This window comes from Calidris pugnax, unplaced genomic scaffold (genome assembly GCF_001431845.1).
Source record: "Calidris pugnax isolate Ruff unplaced genomic scaffold, ASM143184v1 scaffold25, whole genome shotgun sequence".
NCBI lineage: Eukaryota > Metazoa > Chordata > Aves > Charadriiformes > Scolopacidae > Calidris > Calidris pugnax.
In genome coordinates, this window is record NW_015090805.1 from 7,947,377 (window position 1) to 7,971,945 (window position 24,569).

The window sequence follows — 24,569 nt, forward strand, 5'->3', positions numbered from 1 at the left end:
AGACTCATGTTCTACACTCATCCCGTTATGTAAAAAAAAAGAGTAACAAAATCGGATTTATACCACTGATTGTAGTTCTGTGACACTCTGGGGCACTTTGCAGTCCAAGTAACTGCCTCAATTCTACTTGAATTCTAAAACAATAAAGTGTCGATTCCTTTAGATTTCCAATTTTGAATAGTGTATTGCTCGTCTTTGTCTCCTGTTCAAAAGACACACAGAAAGAAAAAGTATTACTGTAAAAACACAGACCTGTGCAACACAAATCCCCTCCACATATTAAAGTTTCTCATTCAAAAAACCACAGATTTTATTTTTTATAATGCACCTTTCCCAAACAAGAGAAGCAGTGAACTATATTTCAACTTTCCTACTTGAATGCATTTGAAAAGTCATTATCTTTAAATGAAATTGAGCCTGACCATATAAAACCCACTATAAGGGCACAAGTAGCAGAGGTATGAAAATTGATTGCTGCTGGACACTTTGAGGCAGCTTCTGTAAGAGCTCAGGCAGTGAGCTCAGCGTAGGAGGGGCAGGGAAAAACAAGGCATGAGAAGTGCCTCCACCATCTGAGGAGGCTGACGGAAATGGAGGTCAGTGAAGGGCTTCCACCATCTCCGCTCCTTCTGCTGAAGAGGAAAACAGCTGACGGGCAGTGCAAAACCTCCACAGTCTCCACACGGCCACCACGGTCTTTTGGGAATTTCTAATCAGTGAGGGGCTAGGATAAGGGCCTCGGTGAGGCCGACAGCAGCACACAAGAATGACTACTTGTCTGAATCCCAAACACGAGGGTATTTCATGCGTGTCAGAAAAATACACATTGGTGCAAGACAGGAAGGAAGCAGAGGCGTTTCAGATTTAGCAAGATCCTTGAAACGAAAAGGCCTTTTAAATAATTTTTTTCTGCTTCTGTTTTTTTTTTTAAACATTTGACTTTAAAATGACGTTCTTGTGAATCTTCTTCCTCTTTCTTTTTTTTTTTTTTTAAAGTCTATCTTAATCCCTCCCCTGCAACGCTGGCCTGTCAAGACCACAATCACCAGGCTCCCAGACAGCATAAGCACACAATGAGACCAACACCTCTAAGCCTCCATACAAACAGGGAGATCTCATCCCAGCTCTGTCCAGTGTGTTTCTGATAACTCTACCTTTCTCTGTCTGAGGAACAGGCAACATCAGGCCAGAGCAGCCTGTTACTGAAGCTGCCAGCACAAACAAACCTAGCACAGGAAAGGAGAAAGGGTACTTCAGAGCTTTCCAAATTGCCTAAGCAAACTTTGGAATCTAAATGCCGTTTTAAAGCCACTTTTGACACTTTGTGGATCCTCTCCCTGGGTCTGCAGGGTCTTTTAACCTTTGTTTTATATGGAGAAAAAAAAAAACAGAAGTTTTTGAAAGTTTTGTAATACATGCAATACTTGTGCCAAGACGAAACTAACTTTTTTTCAAGACTCCAAATGGTGACCAACACTGCTGAAGAAAAAAAATGACATTAGCTCTCTTGCTCCATTTCTGCTGTTTTGCAAAGAAACACTGATTCATGTCTCTTAGTCACAAAACCACTATGAAGAAAATAAATCAGAGAGAATTCTTACTTAATTAACTTACTAAATTCTACTTACTTTAGTAGTACGTGTTTCGTTCTCCCAGTAGAACACACGATACTCAAGAAAGTCACCCATTTCGAATCCAAAAGGGGGTGTGACCCTAATGAGAAGTGAGTTGGAGCTTGCATTCACGCTGTTCACTTTAGGGGGGCCTATAGTAGCTGAAAATAAACACAGAAAGAGCAGTGAACCTCTGGGCTGCAGAACCACTCATCATACCGCCTCCAGCTTTACCTAGATATTCTCAGAAAACATGCTAAATATCAACAGCTTTTTCTCATTTACTTCATAAATTTAAGATATCTACTTTAGTACAAATATAAGGAAAAAGACTTGAAAGCATAAGTGAAATTAGATAGTATAAAAAAAAAGTTTCCCGTTAACTTTCCCTGGAAAAATCAGTAAATATTCACTAGAATGTAACTGAATTTATCTGTGGTTAATGGTGACAATTTTCTTTCATTTTTTTTCCCCCTCCTCCTCCTTTCTTCTTTTTTTCTTATGCTATGTATTCCATATTCTCCAAAACCCACACTGTTCAGGTCAATAGATTGGAAGAGGAATAAATAGTTTCCCCCTCCTTGCTTTGTCCCATAGGGTAAAGATGATGACTTCCTTTTTTGATGTACTCTGAGGCCTAAATTGTGCAAAATATTATATAAAAGTACTGTCAGTCCTAATACAAGAGACTTGTGTGATCACAGGTCACATATGATCATTAGTCATTTATCCATTGTACCTTGATTTCTTTCACCATTTAAGCTTATCAGCATTCATAAAGCATTCCAGGATCTCAAACAAAACCCCACTCATGCAAATATTTGAGTAGCTAACAGCTGCTTGCACACTAAAGGAGTAAATATTAACAGTAAATAAATAATAATAAAAAAATAATCAAGGCATGCAATCATTGCTTATTGTATCTCAAAAAAACCCAACAGAACCTGCCCTGTCCACTGTTACTTTAGAGAAAATTGGCCTCCATGATCTTCATATAGGTAGAGAAATTTCAGTTTCTTTCTCCTTCCTGTTGCTGTACAACTGTAAAAGCCTTGCTGTGTGTCCTCACAAATTCCTGAAGCTCCCCTTTTGAGTGGGACCAATCCAAACATTAAAGGAAGAGGACAGCCCAAAAGAGTCTTGGTGTCTAGGAACCGATCTCGAGGGCGGTCACATGAGAATGGTCACATAATGTTCCTTTTTTTCCTTCAAGGAACTGACACACAAACATCTCTTCCACACCGAGCCTCTCCTTTGTCTTGTATCGCCATTAGCCCAGTGCTTTCCCAACTCCCAAAGGATCCCACTCCCAAACAAACCTGCATCACAACCTATGGATAAGTCAGTTATAAAATGCAGTGCAGGATTCGGGCAATTTCTCACGCTCTTTACTACTAGTGAAAAGCCAAGATTTAGGACTGAAGTCACCAGGGAAGGTATGATACTCTATGCAGCATGGACCACCGCTGCTCCTCACAAGGTATGGGAAAACTTGAACTAAAGAGTTTATACTGAAGCAGAGGAATGGATTTATTATTTCAGAGGTATTTTTAGACTTAACATTTACTTTCTTCTAATCCTGAAACTAATCACAGCTAGGCAAAGGGCAGATCTTCTGACGAACAACAATATGCTTGTTCACACATTTAACAGGATTTAAAGCGTGCCCTTGATCCTCCTACACTGTAGTTAGGACAGTTTATACTTATCAGAAAAGGGATCTGTGCAGTAGCAACAGGCGGTTTGTACTCAGACTACAACAAATCAAGGTATGTGTGCATGTGGCTGTGCTAAGGAGTGAAATAAGAAAAGGTAAAACTCTAACAAAGTACACGTTGTAGCTCTTATAATGCTCAACCACCCAAGAAAACTCAGCTGTTTCTCTTTCAATATTTGTTGAAAGAGTGCAGGGCTAACCCTGCTACAGAAAAACTAAGTAGTATCAAATTCCTAGTGACACACCTGGCCTTGTGGTCTTTGTTAACCACATCCAGTTCTCTCACTGGGCTTTTGTACAGAACAGAGTCAAGAGAAGTCTAGAGCAGAGACAACACACCTGTTTTTCAAAGACATCTCCTTTGAAATAGAGACACCGAAAACATAAATAGCACTTACTGTTTCTCTCTGCCACAAACGGGTCTGTTTCCACCCAGTCAGAAGTCACTTGCCCCAGCTCAGCCCTCACGCGCAAAAATATAGTCCAGCGCCGCTGCTTGAGTGACCAGGGCAACCTGCACTCAGTCTGGGTGATACGGGTGCAGTTCATCACCTCATCCCAGTGGTTAAAGGCCCCCCTGCTGTGCAATGCAACACAAAGGACATCGTAACAGCACAACTACCTAAAACACAACCCCTCCCACGTACACAATTTCTGTAACAGAAGAACGTGTTACAAAACTGCTGCTTTGATAGGGGCTTGTTCCACAGCCCTTTCCGTGCCTGCATCTCCTCAGCTCAGATCTGGGAAAAATTAAAACTAGCGAGACAAAATTTGGTAAGGCTAAAATTATACAGGAAACTTATGCAACGTTTCTGGGTGCTCTTCAGGTCTTAGATGTTTTCTCAATTTAGTGGACATTATCACAAGCTAAGAGATTGTCAGTCTTCAGAAGCTGCTTTCAGATATATATAAACCATCTGTAATAGACAACTCATTCTTTCATTTCTATGCTTACTCATTATTAATTTTGGGGTAGTGTTTGGTTTGCGGGGCTTTGTTTTCAGTTTGTTTGTTTGTTTTGTTTTTTAAACCAATTACGTTACTGGATTAGAACAAAATGAGTTTCGTTGCTTTTAGAACTATTTACTTACGTTTTAAAATGGACTGTATATAACACCAAGCCTCTATCCACTTCAACAGGAGACCACCTCAGCAAACTACGAAAGTTATAGGAATAAACCACCACATCCTTTGGTGCTGGTAAATGGGGAGAAGATTCTAAAGAAATAAAAGGAATAAAAATAATTATTGAAACATTTAAGCAAATTTTGGTTTCCAAATTCCAGCAACATATATTACATTTTTAACTGCTTTGCAGGCAAAACTATTCCTCCTCCACAACCCCTTTCTAGGTGCACTAGTAGCAGTACAAAAGCACTTACTGCTTTTATTTTTTCAATACAGAACATAAAACTGAAAATACAGAGTCCAGCACAAAACAATGTACCTCACCCAGCTCCACCACGATGCTTTAAATTAAGGTCCATAGCCACCTGTCATGACAAAAGCTCATCTACTTCAATTGTCTGCACCTCACGTTTCATTATCCCACATGCTTTTCCTCACCATCTGGCTCCTGATAACTTGCTTGAAAACATCAAGGTCACTTCACCAAAACTTTCCAGAAAATGAGTGGGGGAAAAAAAAAAAATCCTTCTCATACTTAAATATTCACTAACGCACAGGACACCATTCGACTTGCAAGCCTGAGGTTTTGCCAATTTTTAAACTGATTTCACAACACCGAAAAGGACAGAAACCTCTGCTGGAGGTGTACCTTCTGCTAGTAGGAATGCCCACCCGGATTCAGTCATATAAACCCTTGGGGGTGGACAAAGACCTGCAAGCATTCTCCAGCAGCTTGTCAGGAGGCGAGCAACATGAAAGCGGAGAGCAAAGAGTTGTTTCTCTAGTGCAGGAGAAGAACCACTTCCCTGTTAGCCCAAGTAAGGTGGAGGAGGAAGCCACGTATTGAGACGGGAGCACAGCCACAGGCCAGGCACTGAGCTGGGAGTGGAGGGGTGGAAAACCAAGCGGAAGGTGGAAGGGAAGGCAGCTGAGAACCAAGGGCTGGGGAAATGGGGGTGGCTGAAGTAAAGATAGGCAGATGAGGAATTAAGTGGAGTAGCAGCTGGAGGGAGATTGTTAGCTAGCAAGAAGGGCAAAAGAGCAGGCTGGAGAACCAAATAACAGAACTGAAAGACAAGAAGACCAACAGCAAGGAATTGGGATAGCTAAATGAAAAAGACTAAGATTACTGCAATTAGGCTGAGGTAAGGAAAATGGGAAAACGCACTTATCAAATGCCTTAAAACCCAGGAAAGCCTCACACTTTTGACAACAGCAGTCACCCTGGCTGGAAGGACCCTTGGGAGGTCTCCAGTACAAGTCCCTGCCCCGAACAGGGCATCAGGCCAGGCTGCTCTGGGCTTTCTCGAGGCAGGTCCCGGAACCTCCAAGGACAGAGCCTCCACAGCCTTGCTGGGCAATGGCTTCACTGCCTGCCTAGGGGAAAGTTTTTCCTTTACACTTGACCTGCGTTTGCCTATGTAGTGATCCACTTACACCATTAGACATACTGGGTCAACAGGTCCTAAGCTCAAGGACAATCATGACATGATATCCCACATGATAAGATTTTAATTTGTTGTTCTTAAGACAGTAGTCTCCTAAGATACAGTTTCCTTATTTTTACATAAATAAGACCAGAAGATCAAGCACTTAAGCTTAATTCTGGCCCCTGCCTTTTAGGGATAAAGTTAAAAAGTTTTTTCTTTTTGATTTCTACAGTTGATTTTGTTACACAGCACTAAACAGCACACTGATGCTGACGGTGCTTTCAGAAGAGACGTCATGCCAGGACCTTAACATCCTCCATGTACAGGAAAGAGACAATACATATCTTCAGAAAGTTGCATGAAACTCTAAGTCCAAAATACAATATAACTAGTTAGGCTCTCAAAGGTTTAAATAGGTATGTTACTAGTTTCTTAGCCTCAGCTTTTGAGTAGTGCTCTTAAGTAAAAACACATTGCGTTAGACTTCAGATGGATCATTCAGCATTACAAACCTGTAATGGTTACAGGTACAAATACTACCTAAGCTATTAATGTCTCCTGTATTTTAAAGGCCACTAAGCAACTTTTTCTGCATTCAGGAAAAGTTTTCACTTCCCAGTCATGCACATTCTTTCTTGCTCTCTCACTGCTGGTCTGGCACGTGGCAAGGTATCTCACACCATCAGTAATCTGTGTGTTCAGTCATCTGATACAAACTAATTTTACAAAATTCAAGAAAGCTGTCAGAATGAAACAGAAGTACTAGCATTTTCTTTTTCTTCTCTCCTTTCCCTCTTAAAAAAAAAAAGGCAAAAGCAATGAAGGATGAGGGCAGCTGGTTCATCTCCTCAATCAAAACTGTACACTGATTATTTTGCCTTATAATATTGTCTTATATTAACCTTATATTATATCAAAACCAGATCATTTCCTCTACCAGCTTCAAAAACACTGAAAAAATTATCAAATCTATTACTACCACACTGAGGAGCTGTTTTCATAGCATGCCGAAGGAACACATTCATATTTCAGTTAGATATGTCAACTTGATAAGGGAAGTCACTTAAATTTCTGAAATGACACACTGAAATCCATAACGATCATTAGTTTGTAGGATCCAAACTAACAAAATACACCTACATATGCAAATATCCTAGAAAAACTCAAACTACCTTAGCTGGGGAAAGGCAGCAACGCCCTGCCCTTTCTCTCTGTCTGGAAGGTGGTCTCGCTGAATTGGTTCTTTTAAAGCATCCGCCAAACAATGCTCAGATTGTTTTTTCCTGATGCAGAGACTTTGTGACCCTTCAAGCCACAAGTCAGAGCTTTCACACAGCAGAGTGTGAAGCCACAAGTTACAGTAAGTGAAAGCAGCTCATGCTGGCCTACCCATTGGTTTCACAGCCTCCATTCCTGCTCTTGAACGATTTCTGATCCTTTCCCATGCAGCAGCCTTAAAACACATCATTTTGTTAAATGGCAGAAAAAAGAAGCCTGGGGGGTTTCTGGAGCACCTTTCCTATGAGCACAGGCTGAGAGTTTGGGTTGTTCAGCCTGGAGAAGAGAAGGCTCCAGGGAGACTTTTTAGCAGCTCTCCAGTATCTGAAGGGGGCCTACAGGAAAGTTGGACAGGGACTCTTCATCAGGGAATGTAGTGATAAGATGAGGTGTAATGCTTCAAACTGGAAGAAGGTAGATTTAGATCAGCTATCAGGAAGAAATTCTTTACTGTGAGGGTGGTGAGACACTGGAGCAGGTTGCCCAGAGAAGCTGTGGATGCCCCATCCCTGGAGGTGTTCAAGGCCAGGCTGGATGGGGCTTTGAGTGTCCTGGTCTGGTGGGAGGTGTCCCTGCCCATGGCAGGGGAGTTGGAACTCCATGATCTCTAAGGTCCCTTCCAACCTAAACCACTCTATGATCCTACGACTTCTGCTGTTCCAGTGTACTGAACTGGCTTCTCAAGTTGTCAGACCAGCACCAAAGCCTGCAGAAGGTGAATAGCATACACGAGTGGCCAGGTGGGGAGAGGTGACAACAGCTAGCGATTCTTTTGGCATCAGATTTTAACATGTAGCACCTCCATTTGCAACAGAAGTAACACAGTGCACCGTGCCTCAGGGAGAGAGCGCCGAGGCGGGGGGGAGGCCCCACACACAAGCCGAACACGGGCACAGCTGGCTGGGCAATCCAGCTGCTGCTGGGATGAGACCGGGCTACACCGGCTGCAGCGGGTCCCCCCCGGCTCACCCAAACCCACACACGGGCACCTGGACTCACGAGTCTGGCCACGGAGTGGAACGGCAGCTGCTCCCCCCGAGCAGCCGGAGCGCCCCGTGGGGCTCACCAGACACAGGCCTTGACCGACCAGCGGCAGCCCGGAGGGCGGCAGGTTTTCCAGGAGCAGCAACCCCCGGATCCGCAAGAGAAACCAGGACTCGTGTCCTTTCAGAAGGCCAGGCTCGGGCGGGGCGAGGAAAGAGTTTAGATCCGCCACAGCCCCGCTTTCCCCGCCGGCGCCGCTTCAGGGGACGCGCACGGCCGCGCTGTTCCCCACCCCAGCCCCCTCCGAGGCCACCCCAGTCCGGGCCGTCGCCCCGCAGGCTTCCGCCGCCCTCCCGGGCCGGAAGGCCGCCGCGGAGGAGGCGCAGAGAGAAGCGCAGGCCGGGCGACAGCCTCCAGCCCCGCACCGCCGGCCACGGCCGCGGCGAGCCCCGACCCCCGCGCCCCGCGGCACCCACCTGCGCCCGAGGCCCGGACCCAGCCGAGGAGGAGGAGGAGAAGGAGGAAGGGGGAGGAGGAGAGGAGCAGCGCCCGACACGGCATGGCCCAGCTGGCAGCTCCCCGCCGCCCGGCCCCGCTCGCCGCCAGAGCCTGCTCGCCGGTCCCTGAGGAGCGGGGCCGGCGGCGGGCAGGCCTGGCGGGGGCCGCCTCACACCTACGGCCCGGCCCCGGTGTGCCGTCGCTGGCGGGGGAGCGGGGCGGCCGCTGCCTCCCGGCCCCGCTCCGCCTCCACCCCCGCCGGCGGGGGAGGCAGAGCCCGCCCTCGGCCCCGCCTTCAGCCCCGCGGGCGGTATCGAGGCCGCGGGGGCTCGCGAGCCCAACGACCCTAACGGCCCCAACGGCCCTAACGGCCCCAACGGCCGGCGGGGACCCCCTGGAGGCCGCCATTTGCTCGGGGCTGACTAGGCAGGGCGGGCTGTGGCGCGGCCCTGGCCCCGGGCCCGGCCCCGCAGCCGCCACCGCATGCGGTGTGGGGCGGGCCGGCGAGGCGCAGGGGTTTTGCGTGTGCGCCTATGGTGTGCGGTTGATGTGAGAAAAAATCTCGCCATTAAGAGTGGTTAAAACTCCCCAGCTTTCTTTGGCTGCACCTTCGCTGTAACACCAACCCGTGGTTAAACCTAACCGCATACCCTGAGCTGATGCTATTGATTACACCCTATTGCCATTGGAAAACCTGGGGGTGATGCTGGGGGGCACGGGATTCCTCCCCAGCGATTACTATTTCCATGGAAAAACTGTTTTTAAATAATCCACCAGGCAGGGATCTGTTGCTTTTAAGAGCTCTGACGCTACTTTAGTTCAAAAGCACCGTAGAGTGAAGGAGTACTTAGTACATCTCCTGAAGAAAGTCAGAACACTCTCAAACACTTCAGAGGGAAAATGTGTTTTACTAGCACAAGATTGGGAAGTCAGCAGAACTATGACTGGCAGGACTGCCAACAGAGGAAACCATGCAGAGTTAGGGTACTTAGAACATCTTTAATTTGTATTAACGAAGGCCACCTGAATGCTCCCTGAGCAAAGTTTACACCACCACCATCCGATTTCCAACAAGAGGAAAGCAGGCAAGTACAGCAAGAGCACCTTGTGTTCAGAGCCCTAGGTAAGGGCTGGAAAGGCTGGGCAGCTTTGTTTTCCAAGTAAGCTTGGATGAATCACTTGATTTTGCTGTAGGTGAGCTCTTCCTTAATCAAAAGAGAGAGTCCTCCCTTTCTCTCAGCCCTGTACGGCCTGCCCTTATCAATTGCAAACTTTCAGGGCAAAGATCCTCCTCTTGCAGGGAGGTACAGTAATAAAACAGGGCAGAACCTCAGTCAAAGCCTTTTAACACTGACACGAATTATAATAGCTAGAAAGGAGTGTAAACAAAGGGGTGGGGGGGAAGCAAATGCTGAAAAGCCAGCTGCTTGGTTGGTTGATTGTGAAAATAAAATATGCTAGAAGGGGATGGTATAGATTAAAGTAATTCAATTACAGATTTAGCTTGTTTTCTCTGCAGTTAATATGTCTGACCTCTTTTTGAACCCTTCTGGGAAGAGTGACTCAACTCTGTCAGTCAACAGCAGCGCTCTTCTACTGAAACAGTCCCCTCCACAAGCTTTACTTTGGGATTTCCCCAGTGCCAAGCCTGTGCTGAGGCAAGGATCCTTTGATGATGATGTCTGAAGCCTGTGGAGGAATTACAGTCACACACTGTTAGCACTACTTGTGAAGCATTTCTGGAGGCAGGCAACTGAGCGGGTAGCTAGGAAAGCCATCAACAATTTCTAACTGTGAAACTTAAATAGGAAAACAGCATGTGCAGAAGGCATGTTAATTTTGGTGGTCTAATTCATGCATTAATGAGATTTTGATTTACAGAGGAAGCTTAGGTATATTAAAGAGCAACTCAAAACATGAATTCTGCAGTGGGGTTTCCATCTACCCATGCATTGAAAGACATGTATTTACTGTAATTGTTAGAGAAATCCTATAACTTGTCATAAGTGTTCTCCCTTTGCCAAACCAGAGAGGAAACTTTTGCAGGCTTTTAGTTTTACTCCAGCTGATCTCCCTCCTACTCTGAGCTTCCTATTAGGTCAAATTACTGTCTGACAGTCTAGCAAGCTGTTAGGAGGGAAGTAAAAATGACTGGTTGTGCCCTCATGAACAAAAGGGTAATGAAATATGCAGTTTTCACCATCAGTGGATGACGGATGACTTCTTAAAACTGATAGCTTAGGTAGTGCTAAAGAAAGAACTGAAAATAAACAGTGATTTAATGAAGACTGAGAGAAGAGAGAACTGGAGTCAATCTGATACTGTCAATCAGCTCCAAAAGAAAATCTGTAAACCCTACAGTAGTTCAGAGATAATAATTTATATTGTTGTCTTTTCTTTGAGCTCAGGGAGCAAAAAGCAAAGTTAATGTCAAATCAGAAAGATTAAAGATAAATTATTTTTTCTTGCTGGTCTCTTTCCCTCACTAAAGGCTACCAACATGAAAAAGTGAAGGGTAGCCAGGGAAGGTGGAAGGAAATATATTTCATAGGATGGATAGCTCCATCTATCACTGCAAGTTAAAGGCTCTTAAAATCATTGACAAGTCTTATAAGTAGAAAAAAAAAAAAAGAAAACTGAAATGATGGCACATAAGTGCAATAGATTGACATAGTAAGTAGTTTTGGGTGTATTTCACCAAAGCAAACAATTTACTACTCTAAAATTCCAACCTTGCCAGTTATTATATGTGGATGCTTGGATTGACTCCGGTAAAACTAAAACCAACTCACCCATAAGAAGATAGCTACTCAATATCAAAGCCATTGTTTTCCTGCATCCAAATTTCTGGCACAGGATCTTGGAAAAATCTGAATCCACTGAAGATAAGGAATTTCTCCAAAAATAACACATAGATAGAGGTGAAATGCATCCATTGTAAGACTCAGGAACATCTCACGCATCAGGTAGTGATTTATAGGGGAACAATTTTGGTAAAACAGAGTAGTTTAAGAGGGAAATCAACCACCTCCTTGTGTTCCTCCCTTACCCTTCTTCTAGGTATCTCACATAAAGAACCATGGCTAACTCAGTTAAGAAACCAACAAAGGAAGAAGATAGAAAAGAATAATCCCCTGGTTCCCTCTAATTTGTAAATGACCAAAAATTTTTAACAGTCACTGGAATTCATCTACAGTATTTACTCTGCTGATGTTTTGATTAGTATGAATTTAGAGATGCTTCCAAGAGCATCATTATGTCATGAATGTCCAAGAAATATACAAATTTACTGAGGATGGGAAACAAAAGTAAACACACACAAGAAATCCCACTCCTATTTAGACTAGACTTCAGCAAGCCTCAAAAGAATTCAAGATTTATTTTTACAGAAGCTAGCTCTTCAAATTCTTACCTTTTTACTTCCAACTCATGGTGTTTGCTCTGATGATTTTTAATCTTCTTCCTGGAAGAGAAATGTAATTGAGTTGTTTGATATTGGCCTAACACATACACATACACACACAAAAAAGAATTGTATAGGAAAACTGTACTGATCTGTCCAGACACAATGCCTCTCCCTGCAACATTTGCTGTGGACTGTGGGAGAAAGTTGGAAATGTCTGGACCCTCATCCTCATACTTGGGCCCTTTTGGTAGTAGATGGAAGGGTATTTAGGCACGCAAAGGTGCATCTCCCATTCATCAAGACATCTTGGTTCTATTAAAAAGTCCCACTGGGACTTTCAGTAACTAAAAAGTTCTGTGCTCCTGCACCCGACAGACTTAGCCTTCTGCAGCTCCCTTCTGTTCACAAGGTTTGTAATGGAAAACGTCGTTGAACAGCAGATGGCTGAAGTCATCAAGTTCTTTATCTTCCCATGCTCTTGTTCTCAGCCTGCAAAGGCAGAGGGGCTGCCATCAAATAGTTCAAAAGTTAAAAAACACAGCACAAGATTAAAAAAATGCTCCCAGTATCTTGACATTGGAGATAGAGACTATATCGCATTTCTGCATTCAGACATCCCCTATGTACCACCCTCTGTCTTTGAATGTGTGAGAAAGTGAACAAGTATTTTATCTACTCACAAATGCATGGAAAGAGGTGATTCAGGGTGGTGCTAAAGGTCTGTTTATTCTCTTTCTATTGTCCTCTGACACAGCCACCTAAGTCTTGGTCCCCCATTTGACAGTTCTCTTCACTGCCAGTCATTCTTTAGCACCTGTGTCTGCTCTTATAACTGTGTTTATGCTCCTCCAGCTGCTACAGGATCCTTTTCTGGTGCTTCCTCTTGAATCCAAAACTGGGGAAAAGGAGCCACAAAAGCAACAGGGAGAAAAAGCGTGCGCAAACTGCTGCACAGCCCACGGGCATCGTGGCGGCTGGGCTGCAGCAACACCTGCGCTCAGAAGAAAATGCTGGGTAGGAATGGTCTTCACCCTTCAAGGAGACATGAGCACCCACAGCTACCAGCAGTGCCTGACCCTGCTCTGACCTCAGGGACTGGCAGAAATGCTTGAGTTTGCATGGGACCCTGCAAACTTGGTATTCTGGGGACTCTGGCAGTGGGGGCCTGACAGGGGCCATGGTAAAGTAGGCACGTGGGTGCAGGTTTTCCAGGCCAGCACCTTGAGAAGCCTGACTTCTCACCAGCTCTTCTTCGTCGTCTCGCAGAAAATTAGCAACAACTCGGGCAGTAAGACTGATGCAGGCTAGTTTGGCAATTCACTAGTTGCTTGCCACCCTGGAGGAAGGCTCTGCTGCTGACTGAAGGGGATTCCCACAGTGTTACACAACCAGAAGACGTCTGAGTCATGTGAAGTGAAGTTTTAATGATCAGTTCTCTCCTCGGGGGAAAAACATTACTTTACGTCTCTGAGCCATTCTGATTTAAGTCTATAAAATGAAAAAGAGAGTTAAGGAAGTCATGTCACACCAGTAAAGAGATTTGCTTTGTGCTTTAGCTAGTTTTTGAGTTTTAATTGGAAAGTTGGTGCTGCCATGCTTTGCGTTTCAATCTTGTAGCACAAGGAAGTGTTGTTTTTAATCACAGGACATATCACTTAGCAGTTAATATCCAGGCAAAAGGTAGGAAATATTTTTATTTGTTTGGTATTTGACACAAAGTATTACAGTGGGAGCTTGGCCCCACTAAACTCCGCAGATTGTCTTCTCCCACTCACAGGCACAGCAGGAAACTGTACTCATATGAGTTTTTTTAGGTTATACTGTTTCTGCCTATCAAAAGGAGAGAAGATGAAGAGATCAGGAAGAAAAAAAAAAAAAGAAATACCTCTCTCCCTTGATCTGGTTTGTATATTCTGAATTAGAGAATTATTTAGGATGTTTACTAGTGAATTGAGCAACTAGAATAGGCTTTCTGAGAGGCCAATGGATTTGAGCCCATGGCGATGCGTGCATTTCAGCATGCTGTGGTGCTTAAATTTAAAAAAAAATAAATAAATTAGTGATTCATTTACCGTAACTATCTGATGAAATAAGGTCTCCTAGAAACAGAGAGGAAGTACGATCAGTTAGTCATGGCATGCCTACTTACAGTAGTTTACATAAGCAGCAGAAAGAGAGATGTGCTTATGTGGATGGATAAACACCCCATATCTGCTGTAGACAAACTTGTCTCCCAGCTCATTATTTCTAAGACAAGGCATGTCTTGATGTCTGAAATTGATCATTAATTTAAGATGGCTGGGCATGTTGCTGTTAGTTATAAACACAATTGTATTAACAAACAGATCACAGTGACAGAAAAATCCAAGTTCCTCAAATATTGACATTTAGATGCAGAACTGTAGATGCAGAACAGTTTGGAAGATACAGTTTTTGGTGCGGAAATTTTCAAGGGGAAGGGGTCAGAGGTTAAAACAGACTAATTCCATAAGTCACTCTTCTTTGAAAAGCGCACCCTGAGGCACATTACCTAATCAAATATTATTTCTGGTAATGGAATGCTTGCAGCACTGGGAGATGACTTTGGAAACATCTGGAAAACATGAGTATCCTGGTTTGAAGTGCAACAGAACCGTTTTTCTCTTCAGTAATTTTACTTTTCATCTGGGCCTCTTCTAACTAACTAAACTCTGAAATGAACAGCATGTTGTTCAGAAACTGTTTGCTCTCAGAGTGGTATGATCTGATTATACCAAGGAATGGCATGTAGAGAGGCTCTCACTTACACTCATTGCTATAACAACCAAGGTCAGATAACTTTGTTATTTGTTCCGTTGAAGGGTCAGAAGCAGAAAAGCGTAGAGGGGTCACACCTGTAGGGAGGAGCAGACAGGGCAGGTGACCCAAAACTGACCGTCAGAGTATTCCATCCCATCTGCATCACGCTCAGTATAAAAGCTGAGGGACCAAAGAGTCAACTCTCTTTCTTTAGTGGCTGACGTCTGAGGAGGACCCTGTCTGTCTGTCTGCCTTTGACCCCAATCTGAGCATTCCTGACTCCAGATCCAGAATCCAGCTCCTGTCTGTCGCTGAGTCCAGTCTGGGACTTTTCCCTATGTCTACTGGTGATGTGATAGTCATCCTAGGAGTTTGATATGGTTTTGTATATACTGTATACCTTTTTTTTTCTTTTACCATTTTCCTTATTATTATTTATTATTTCATTATTTATTAATATTTTCATTAAAGTAGTTTAGTTCTTTTTCTAAATTCATAAATCTCTTTATCTCTTCCTCTCCTCTCCTGGAAATAACCAGGAAATAGTGACTGTTACAACTGTTTCTCTGAAGGTGAATAAGAACTGAATCTGTCATTCAGGGTGAGCAATATCGCTTATGAGAATCTCCACTAACAGGCTACTGAACAACGGTGCCGAAAAAGACCCCAAATGGTTTTGGAAATGGTAAGGCTTTAAGTTAGTTCTAGACATCATAACCAAATGCCATCTATTTGTCCAACATTATATGCCAACGGTGATTAGCCATTTACTGCAACATCCTTTGGGAATGGTGACTTTGGGGACTCTACAGGAGAACTTGTGAGTAAAGCTGGGAAAGCTATATTGATTTGTGTCCTTTAGGTTACTCCCCATAGTTCGGAAGATTCAAGGGCTGCAGTGAAAATATGGCTGAACTAATTTGATGTGTTAATGAAAACTCTGCTTACATCTCAGAGGCTTCTGTATGAGAAAATTTTCATAAAAGAGCAGCTACATAGTATGGGCAGAAAGTGGTTTTCCTTCCGGAGGTAGGATTCAAGATCTTAAAAGTTTTCTGGAAAAAAAACTTGGTTGAACAAAGCACTTAATTCCATTTGCTAGATATTATTTCCTGCAAATAATACATCCTCAGAACTTAAAACCTGAAATTTTTGGCAAAGAATGTCTCTGAAGGACAACTAGGATGGCAGTTGATCTAGCAGGGAAGCTGAAAGCATCGGAAGAACCCATCTTTCTGCCAAAGATGCATCCAGTCTTCTAGTATCCGATACAGACTTTGTAGAGTTTCTCTGCAATGTAAACAGATTGACCCTATGACTAGAGAAAGAACTCTGCTTTATGTATAGGCAATGACATTCCTTTACGGCCTCTGACAGAGGGACAAGGTTCATTACTTGAGCCATTTGCCTTTGATCAGGCGTGAGCAGATAGGAAATTGCAGCTGTAGACATAACACAAAAGAACCTGGAGCTCTGGTGAGCCACTCCTGTAGTCACTCATAGGCAGAGAGATAATGGAGCAAAGGTTGGGGAGCTATCAAAGATCTTGTGCTGCTTCTGGGGCAGGTGAGATCTGGTTTTCTGATGAAGAATACTCTGGCCACCCCAGAAAATGAAGAAAGTCTCCTTGCTGTTCTCTGGAGAGAGCACCACAGAAGCCTTAGTCTCAGCTGTTAGTTGCTACCATCATCGCTTGATTGCTCAGCCTTTAGTTGAAAAGCCAGGCTGGTAATACCAACACGTGCTTTATGCTCTTTGTCAAAGCGGTAAAGGAAGTGGCAGTGGCTCTGCAGGAGAGGAGACCCTTCCAATCCAAGAAATGTGTCTACAGGCAGCTGGAGTTTCAGAGCAGTGTGCAGAAGAATCAGTATGAAGAGAAAGTGGGGGATGAGGGAAAACTGGTCATATCAATGAAGTGAATAAGCGTTTAGGAGGTCAACAAGGGCCTTACAAAAAAAAAAAGGCAGTTTGCTAGGAAGGCATGAAAGGAAATTTGCTATGACTCAGTAAGAAATTCAGAAGAACTGAGAGGAGCTGAATGCTGCTCCTTTTATAAACTTATAGGGCATGTACGGGCAGGAATGACTGATGCTGCCAGGGTAAAGAATAGCCTAGCCATTCCTGCACGCACACAAAGGCTGCTCAGTGTGCTGCTCCCTGCAAATCTAGGTGTGTATTTGAAGGCAAACTTAGATTGTATCCCATTCGTACATTTACAAACATGATGCTAGCACAAGTTAGAAAAAGGGAAAAGGGGAACAGGGCCCCAGTCCTGCAGGCTGGGCTGTGGTGAAAAAACATAGACCTTTTCTGGGGCTTCAGTTGCAGGAACAGGGTCTGCAAACTCAAAGGAGGAAATTAACTCCTGAAAACTTTCAGTGGAAAACATGCTTAAGATGAAGGCAGATGCACCAGTGTATGTACGCCAAACACATTTATTGAAAAGCGATGATTTCTGAAAAATATTTCTGAGGTTGTCATGGAAAGATGTAAAAGTTTTGAGGTACCGTCGTTCCCATAGGGGAAAGACACAAAACTGCTAATATCTTTTAAGATTTTTCAGCTTTCCGACTGTGAACTTTCTTGTGCGTATTTTACTTCAACACAAAAAGATAAGAAACTCATTATGATCTTTATCACACGTGGGAAGGAAGAGACATGCTATCATACAGAGCTATGAAATCCACCTCCCCCCCTTTCAAAAAAATTCTCAAATTGCGTAAGAGCGCAGGGCCGGGGCCACACAGATTTGACAGTGGGGGTGACCAGAGGGCAGCACCTTAGGCCCTACCAGGCCACAAACAAAACCAGTTCACCTGGCAGGAATTTTTCTGGCAAGTTTACTCATACATTTTACATGCACCATAAAAGCCCTTTTGGCTCAGAATGCCGGCAGGTCCCTTTCTTGGGATATCAAGCAGGGTCTTACGGCTAGACCTTTTCTAGGATTGCTTGTATGACAACCTCCCTCAAATGTCTAGACACTCAGTACGTGTTTTATTTTGCATATAATGAAATGAATCATCTTCTCAATGTCAGGTTATGTAGAAGGAGAGTGTCTGCTCCTTTAGGGGTACCTGCTCCAGGAGTTAACTCCGGAAAGGTTATCTGATCAGGGACTTTGTCAATTAGGAAACTAGGGGAAAAAGAGGAAAACCAGAAACAAAGTATCCAGAGACACAGATCTGACCAAACAAACCTTGCCACCCACACTAATAGATGGGCTCCCCAGAAACCACAGGCATCCCTCCCCAGACTAGGAAGTCCCAACCTGGAATTTGCAACTGATTAAGACTGTGAACCAGGGGGATTCCAGACACCTGGCTGGGAGGTGTTCAGGAATCAACAGGGCTGTACAAACCCACAAGAGGAAGTGCAGAGAGAAGGGGAAGCAGGAAAGAACAGAGTGGGTTAGACAGAAAAGGCTATAAAAGGGGCTGGTTGCAGAACCAGTCTGTACACTGAGCCCTGTGCCTGATCACTGCACTCTGTCCTATCTTTTTGTGTCTAATTATTAAATAATTTCTTAAGTATCTTTTTTCTCTGTGTAATCTCATTCTCTATCCTGCCTATATGTGTCTGGCAAGGACTACGTGCCAGCTACTGGTGAGAGTGTTACCTGAAACAAAAGGTCTTGAAACTAGAAGCTGTTTAGAGAGGAGACATTGCTTCATTTGATGTTGCGTGCCAGGTGGAAATCCACAAATCCAGCACATCTTAACAGGGGCATTCACCCGTTATTCACACATAAAGGATTCTCATTATCCCATCTGCCTTATACATAACTCCACCTAGGCTTATGTATTCCCTAGGATGACCGAATAGCCCTTTTGCACATGCATATTAAGTTTCGAGGCATTGCAAAACACTTGTGCGCAGGCGTGAGTTCCTCGGTGGTTGTTTGGGTAGGGATACCCTTCTTGCATTATCCTTTTAAGGTATTGAGTCATCTCAGGACAGGAAAAGTTTACTGTAAGTTTGCCAGCTTCTTGAGGATGATAAGGATATTCTTTGAAGTATCCACAGCTGTGTCCTAATTGCTATAGGAGTACATAGAATTGTCTAGGTTGGAAGGGACCTTTAAGATCATCTTATATCTGCACGCTTTGACATATGAGAGAACCTTGAAGCAATTAACTGCTTCTTGTTGTCCCATCTTTATCACTATCAGCTATTTTCTCACACAGGAAGAGGCTCAGTAATGAACTCATTTTAGTTAGCATGTGGTTATAAACAAAGCAGAGGCCTGCCTTTGGTAACAAGAGCTGCAGAGTGGATTTGACACCAGCTCCTGGCATCAGTCTGGGGGTGGGATGGCGTCCCACTGGGGCTGGGATGGCGTATGTCCTGAAAACCAGCTCCTTTGGAGCACTAACAAGAGTGAGGAGCTCAGTGCTAGTGGCTGGAGCAGGACTGCGGGTCACAGCCTATATGCCTGGTGGTAAGGGGAAAAAATGACATGTATTTTCCCTAATCCTGGCGTGCATGGGGTGTATGTGTGTGTTCACTAGCAAACTCCAAGCTGGACTAGCCAGCAAGCTGAGGGGGGAGGCTCGGGTATCAGGGGGGCAAGTGTTGGTGCTGGTGTCCAGGAGAACCTGTGAGTGTGGGGTGCCAGTGGGACCAGAGTGTGTGAGTGTGTACGTTTGCCGGTGAGCATCAAGCTGGAGCAGCCAGGGAGCAGGGGAGCACGAAGCAGGTAAGAGGGCCTGGGAGCAGGGCAGGGCTTCTCTACCAAGAAGGTAGAGGGGCAGAGGACAGTGACAATTGCTTTACATAGAGTATAGGTTTCTTTTGGAAATTATATAGCTAAAAAGAAGTGTTTTTAAACAGAATTATACGTTTATACACTGACCTTGAATCTCCTTTGAAAATAGGAGAGGAAAAAAAAATCAGTATATAGTATACTTTTAATCAACAGCTTTACATTACTACATGGTCAGTCATTAACAAAAAATATATATATATGGACTATAGCAATGGATCTAAGGATAAGGTCACTGTGGCAGAAAATTACTGGCCAATTTTTTTAGATATTTTAATTTGAAATCAGTCGCCTTTTATGAGATTGTTAAATTAATCGGGGGGGGGAAAAATAATAAGTATTTTTACAAGGCCGTTTGAATATTGCCCCCGTCTTTGTCCCGTCTTAACTCTTGGGTGAGGATTTTTAATTTGCTGTTACAAGACCAGCAGAGGGAGCTCAAAACATTAGGTACAAACACTGCTTCCAGAAATGTATGCCAGGAAAAAGCCATGATTGGGTAACAACACCTGGCAGGTTTAGTAAGTAAATGACACTCAGTAAAGGAAAGGGAATACAATGACACCATTTGCTTTTGAATAGGCTTTGGCGGTTTTGTTGTCTTGGGAAAGAGACATCAGCAAGGCAACAGAATGGGATCTGGCACTAATTCTGAGATAATTTCTGGAATGCCAGAAAACAGCACAAAAAAGAAAAATAGTTGAAAGTATAGGATTTTTCAAGTTTATTGTCTCCATGATGAAACTGGTATATGGGCAAGCAGAAGTTTCTTTGCTTCTGTGCCATTCCTGTCAGATTAACTAGATCATGTATTGCTTATATGGTGGCAACTTCCACTAATCACAATAATTTTGCTTGGACTAAAGATGCTTAAATGGTCATTTTGACAATTCAACATCACTCAATACATTCCCACAGTCTCTACCTATCTATATTAAAAATAGGATTTCCTGAGATTATGGTTCCTTCCTTTTTCTTTGCACAGGAAACAAGACAATGATTGCTGTTCAGTGATTTCAAGATCTTTTGGATTCTGTTGTGAAATGAGGATGCCTGGACAATACAAATTTCTCTAGAGTAAAGTTTGTCAAAATATTTTCCAAGAAGCTAAATAGTTTGTCCTGAGTGCCCACAATCTCATGTTGCTTTTTTTAAAAATAGAATATTAGATACCTAGGAAATATCATCTATGACGAAAACAAGAATTTACTAAAACCACCACTACACTAATGTAGCTGAAAAGCCTTCCTCGCTGCCATCTGTGTGGAATTCCCTGGCCATCTTGCTGCAGTATCAGACTGCACACGCATCCCCAGTTCTGCAATCCCAATCCCTGGGGTAAATACAAGAGTTGATGGTTTGGGAAAGGCAATCTTCCTTATATTTCCAGAAGTTTACTTAAAATACTCAGTAGATGATCAATCACTTTAAATCTTTGAAAATTCAGATTATCTGTCACAGACAGCAATGGCAAATAATCCATTTGTCAAAAAGTGGCATTTTTTTCTGATGCCTTGGGCTTCTTAAAGCATATCACTGCACTTCTTTTAGTTGGGTGATATGGGTAGGGAAATTTTGGGGAGGGATAGCTAAACAGTTAAGAAATGCAAGCTGTCATAGAAATCTCATTTTATTCTGGTGACTATCAGCCTGAAAAGAGTATCTTTTTCTTTAAGAATTTACCAAATGATATCTTCCTTATTGCCACAAGCCTATCTGTCAGAAATTTTCCAGGCTTACCTGCAACTCTAACAAACTGTGGTTGTCAGGAGGATTATGCCATGTCTGGTACTCCTCTAGCTTCAGTTCAATTGCTCAGCACTGAAACTGATTATTTTCAGGTGAGTGTTTATCAGCTGCCTCATGGCTTGAAGTTTGCTGCCATTATACTTTTAATGGAGCCTTGACACAACATCTGGAAAAAACAAAACAAAAACACACAACAAAAAAAACCTGGAACACAAAGTGGCCAAGTTACCTTCTTAAATGTTTTGCAATACTGTCCAAAAGAGATAGAATCACAAAAGGGTTGAGGTTGGGAGTTCTGGAGGGCATCTTCTCCAACCCCCCCTGCTCAGGCAGGGCCACCTACAGTAGGTTGCCCAGGACAGTGTCCAGACGGCTTTTAAATATCTCCAAGGATGGAGACTCCACAACCTCTCTGGGCAACCTGTGCCAGTGCTCAGTCACCCTCACAGTAAAAAAGTGTTTCCTGATGTTCAGAGGAAAACTCTTGTGTTTCAGTTTGTGCCCATTGCCTCTGGTCACCACTGGGCACCACTGAAAAGAGCCCAGTTCTGTCCTCTTTGCACCCTCCCTCCAGGCATGTGTATACATGGATAAGATGCCCCTGACCCTTCTCTTCTCCAGGCTGAACAGTCCCAGCTCTCCCAGCCTTTTCTCACAGGAGAGGTGCTCCAGTCCCTTCGTCATCTTTGTGGCCCTTCACTGGGCTCTCTGGTGTGCCCATGTCTCTCTTGTACTGGGGAGCCCAGAAATGGACAGTGTTCCAGGTGTGGCCTCACCAGTGCTGAGCAGAAGTAGATCATTAAAGTCAGCAGTTCCTAAGAAAGGCATATATACCCCAGGACTTACCTAAATTTCTTTGTTTGCATATAATGCTCCATGACCAGCTTCTAGTGTTCTTATGAATTTCATCTTAATCATCATTGACATGCATTCAAAAAACCACTTGTACTGACAAGAGGAATAGAACATAGCCATCTACTGCAACTCCTCCCCTGCAGGTCTCCTCTGTTTCCCTCTGCCCAAAAGACACTGAATTCCAAGTCAAGTGAGAAATAATCCTACCGTCATGCATCTTCAGATTTTTTTTTCCCTTTGAAATAAAAGTCCCAATGTCAACCAGCCATGCATAACATTTATAAATATGCCAAGTACCTCAGTACAAAGTACAATCAAGTGCTAATGGGGCTGCACAATTATCATTCAGTAAAGCAGCCCTACCAAAATGACCCAATATCCCATGAAGGTCTACCACCGAAGGGGTTCTCTGACTTTATCTGTATGTTCTTACCCAGGTTTCAAGATCAAGCCTATGATTGTGAGATGATAACTATAAAAACAATCCTAATAACAGAATCCATTCCAAAAGCAGAAGTCATGGGAAAGTCACAGCATGAGTGACCCAATATGCAAAATCATTACCAGATGCTGCTTTCCTTTCAACTAACAATCCCATGACAGGAAACTTCTGCTTCACCCACTCCTCCCCACACTGAGTCTTAAAGCTGATTATATTGCACGTATTCCACAATACCAACGTTGGGTAAGTGCCTCTAGTTTCAAAGGCAAAGGGTTTCATTAACTTGCTTGTTATTTTTACCCTCAATGTTGACAAATTGTCCAGCTGAAAGTACTCCATTATGAATAAGGCTGTATCCCATCCCACTGAATAATTTCAGCAAAGACAGTCAAGTATAGTTCCTCCTCAGACTTCTTCCATACCAAATAATAAAGATTTGCTTTCTAATGTTAGAAACACTTTGAACAAGGAAAAAGATAAATACTTCGAGAGCATATTCTTTAGAAAGACTTTGGAAATTGAAAAAAGACTTTTAAACAAAGTTCCTATATGCACTGTAATAAACTGCTCTCAGAAGGTGAACTGTAAAAATTCTGTCAAATTATTTCACTAGTATTTCTGGATACATTTGAAACACATGAAAATGAGATTGCCTCAGGTATTTAGGAACTTAATTTTCCAGTTTAAGTACCAGATATTGTATAAGTAGAATGAATATTTCCACCTCACAGTTCTGGGTTTGCTTCTTCTGGCAACATTGAAAAGAACCACTACAAGATTTTCTGTGTCCATCTTATAATCAAGCTTCAAGAGAACATATATATTCCTTACCACTCATTCGGTTTCATGCTCTGAAGAAAAATGTGGACTGCTTGCAAATTATGAATTCAGAAACATTCACTGTAGACTGCTTTGCCATCTTTTGAAATCTGATGGTGAAATCCTTCACATCAAAGAGTGCTGAAACGAAATCTTCTATCACAGGAAAGAGTTACCAAAATAATCACCCCACACTTAGTTGCTGAAATATCAGACAGAACATTTTCCCTAGATTAGCATAGGAAACCAAAACAAAAAACAAACCTCAGCACACCTTACTACAGTTAATACATTTAGAATAGCCTAACCTTTCAAAATTCCCCAAATGAAAATACGTCCCCAAAACCTACTATAGAAGTAGTTCAAAAATAAGAAAAACAGACTGAAATTGAAGTTGTCCAAGAGAAAAAATGTCCACGGAGGCCAGTTACAGCATAAATTACCAAGAGAACCAGTTCCATATAAAAGTTGTATTCACAGAATCACAGAATGATATGAGGTTGGAAGGGACCTTCGGAGATCATCTAGTCCAACCCCCCTGCCAAAGCAGGTCCACCTAGAGCAGGTTGCACTGGAACGCATCCAGGTGGGTTTGGAATGTCTCCAGAGATGGAGACTCCACCACGTCTCTGGGCAGCCTGTTCCAGTGCTCTGCCACCCCCACAGGAAAGAAGTTTTTCCTCATGTTCAGACAGAACTTTGTGTGTTCCAGCTTGTGCAAGTCGCCCCTTGTCCTGTCACCAGACACCACTGAGAAAAGCCGCCTGTAGATATTTATAAGCATTGATGAGGTCCCCTCTCAGTCTTTTCCAGGCTAAACAGACCCAGGTCTCTCAGCCTTTCCTCCTAAGAGAGGTGTTCCAGTCCCTTGAGCATCTTCATAGCCCTCTGCTGTACCCTCTCCAGCAGTTCTCTGTCTTTCTGGAACTGGGGAGCCCACAACTGGACACAGTACTGCAGATACGGCCTCCCCAGGGCAGAGTAGAGGGGGAGGATGACCTCCCTTGACCTGCTGGCCATGCTCTTCTTGATGCATTGCAGGTGCATCTGTTTTCTTACAGGAAACAAATTACACTGAAGAGACAACACAAATAAACAGACGGT

General features: G+C 43.4%; 1 protein-coding gene and 1 long non-coding RNA gene across 5 annotated transcripts in view; both read right to left on the reverse strand.

Annotated features, from left to right (window-relative positions):
* IFNGR2 (interferon gamma receptor 2 (interferon gamma transducer 1)) overlaps window positions 1–9,072 on the reverse strand; it is a 19,588-nt gene extending 10,516 nt beyond the window's left edge. For 2 of the 3 annotated variants that reach the window (XR_001411490.1, XM_014938150.1), the window contains exons 1-5: window positions 8,630–9,072; window positions 4,425–4,551; window positions 3,729–3,910; window positions 1,629–1,774; window positions 64–202 (exon numbers count right to left, since the gene is read on the reverse strand). Coding sequence is in view for 2 of the 3 variants with exons in the window: in XM_014938150.1 (XP_014793636.1) it covers window positions 64–202; window positions 1,629–1,774; window positions 3,729–3,910; window positions 4,425–4,551; window positions 8,630–9,059 (1,024 nt within the window). In the remaining variant the exon portion in view is untranslated. The remainder of the gene's footprint in view (window positions 1–63; window positions 203–1,628; window positions 1,775–3,728; window positions 3,911–4,424; window positions 4,552–8,629) is intronic. The other variant, XM_014938151.1, reaches the window with a different exon arrangement.
* Window positions 9,073–9,674: 602 nt separating this feature from the next.
* Window positions 9,675–24,034, reverse strand: LOC106885666. Of its 2 annotated transcripts, none has more exons than XR_001411471.1 (3): window positions 21,341–24,034; window positions 12,064–12,114; window positions 9,675–10,340 (listed from the first exon to the last, which is right to left on the reverse strand). It is a non-coding gene; the product is annotated as an uncharacterized LOC106885666 (long non-coding RNA). The 2 variants fall into 2 exon arrangements; XR_001411472.1 differs by lacking the exons at window positions 9,675–10,340; window positions 12,064–12,114 and adding an exon at window positions 13,200–13,545 and having other exon boundaries at window positions 21,341–21,515; window positions 23,478–24,034.
* Window positions 24,035–24,569: the final 535 nt, after the last annotated feature.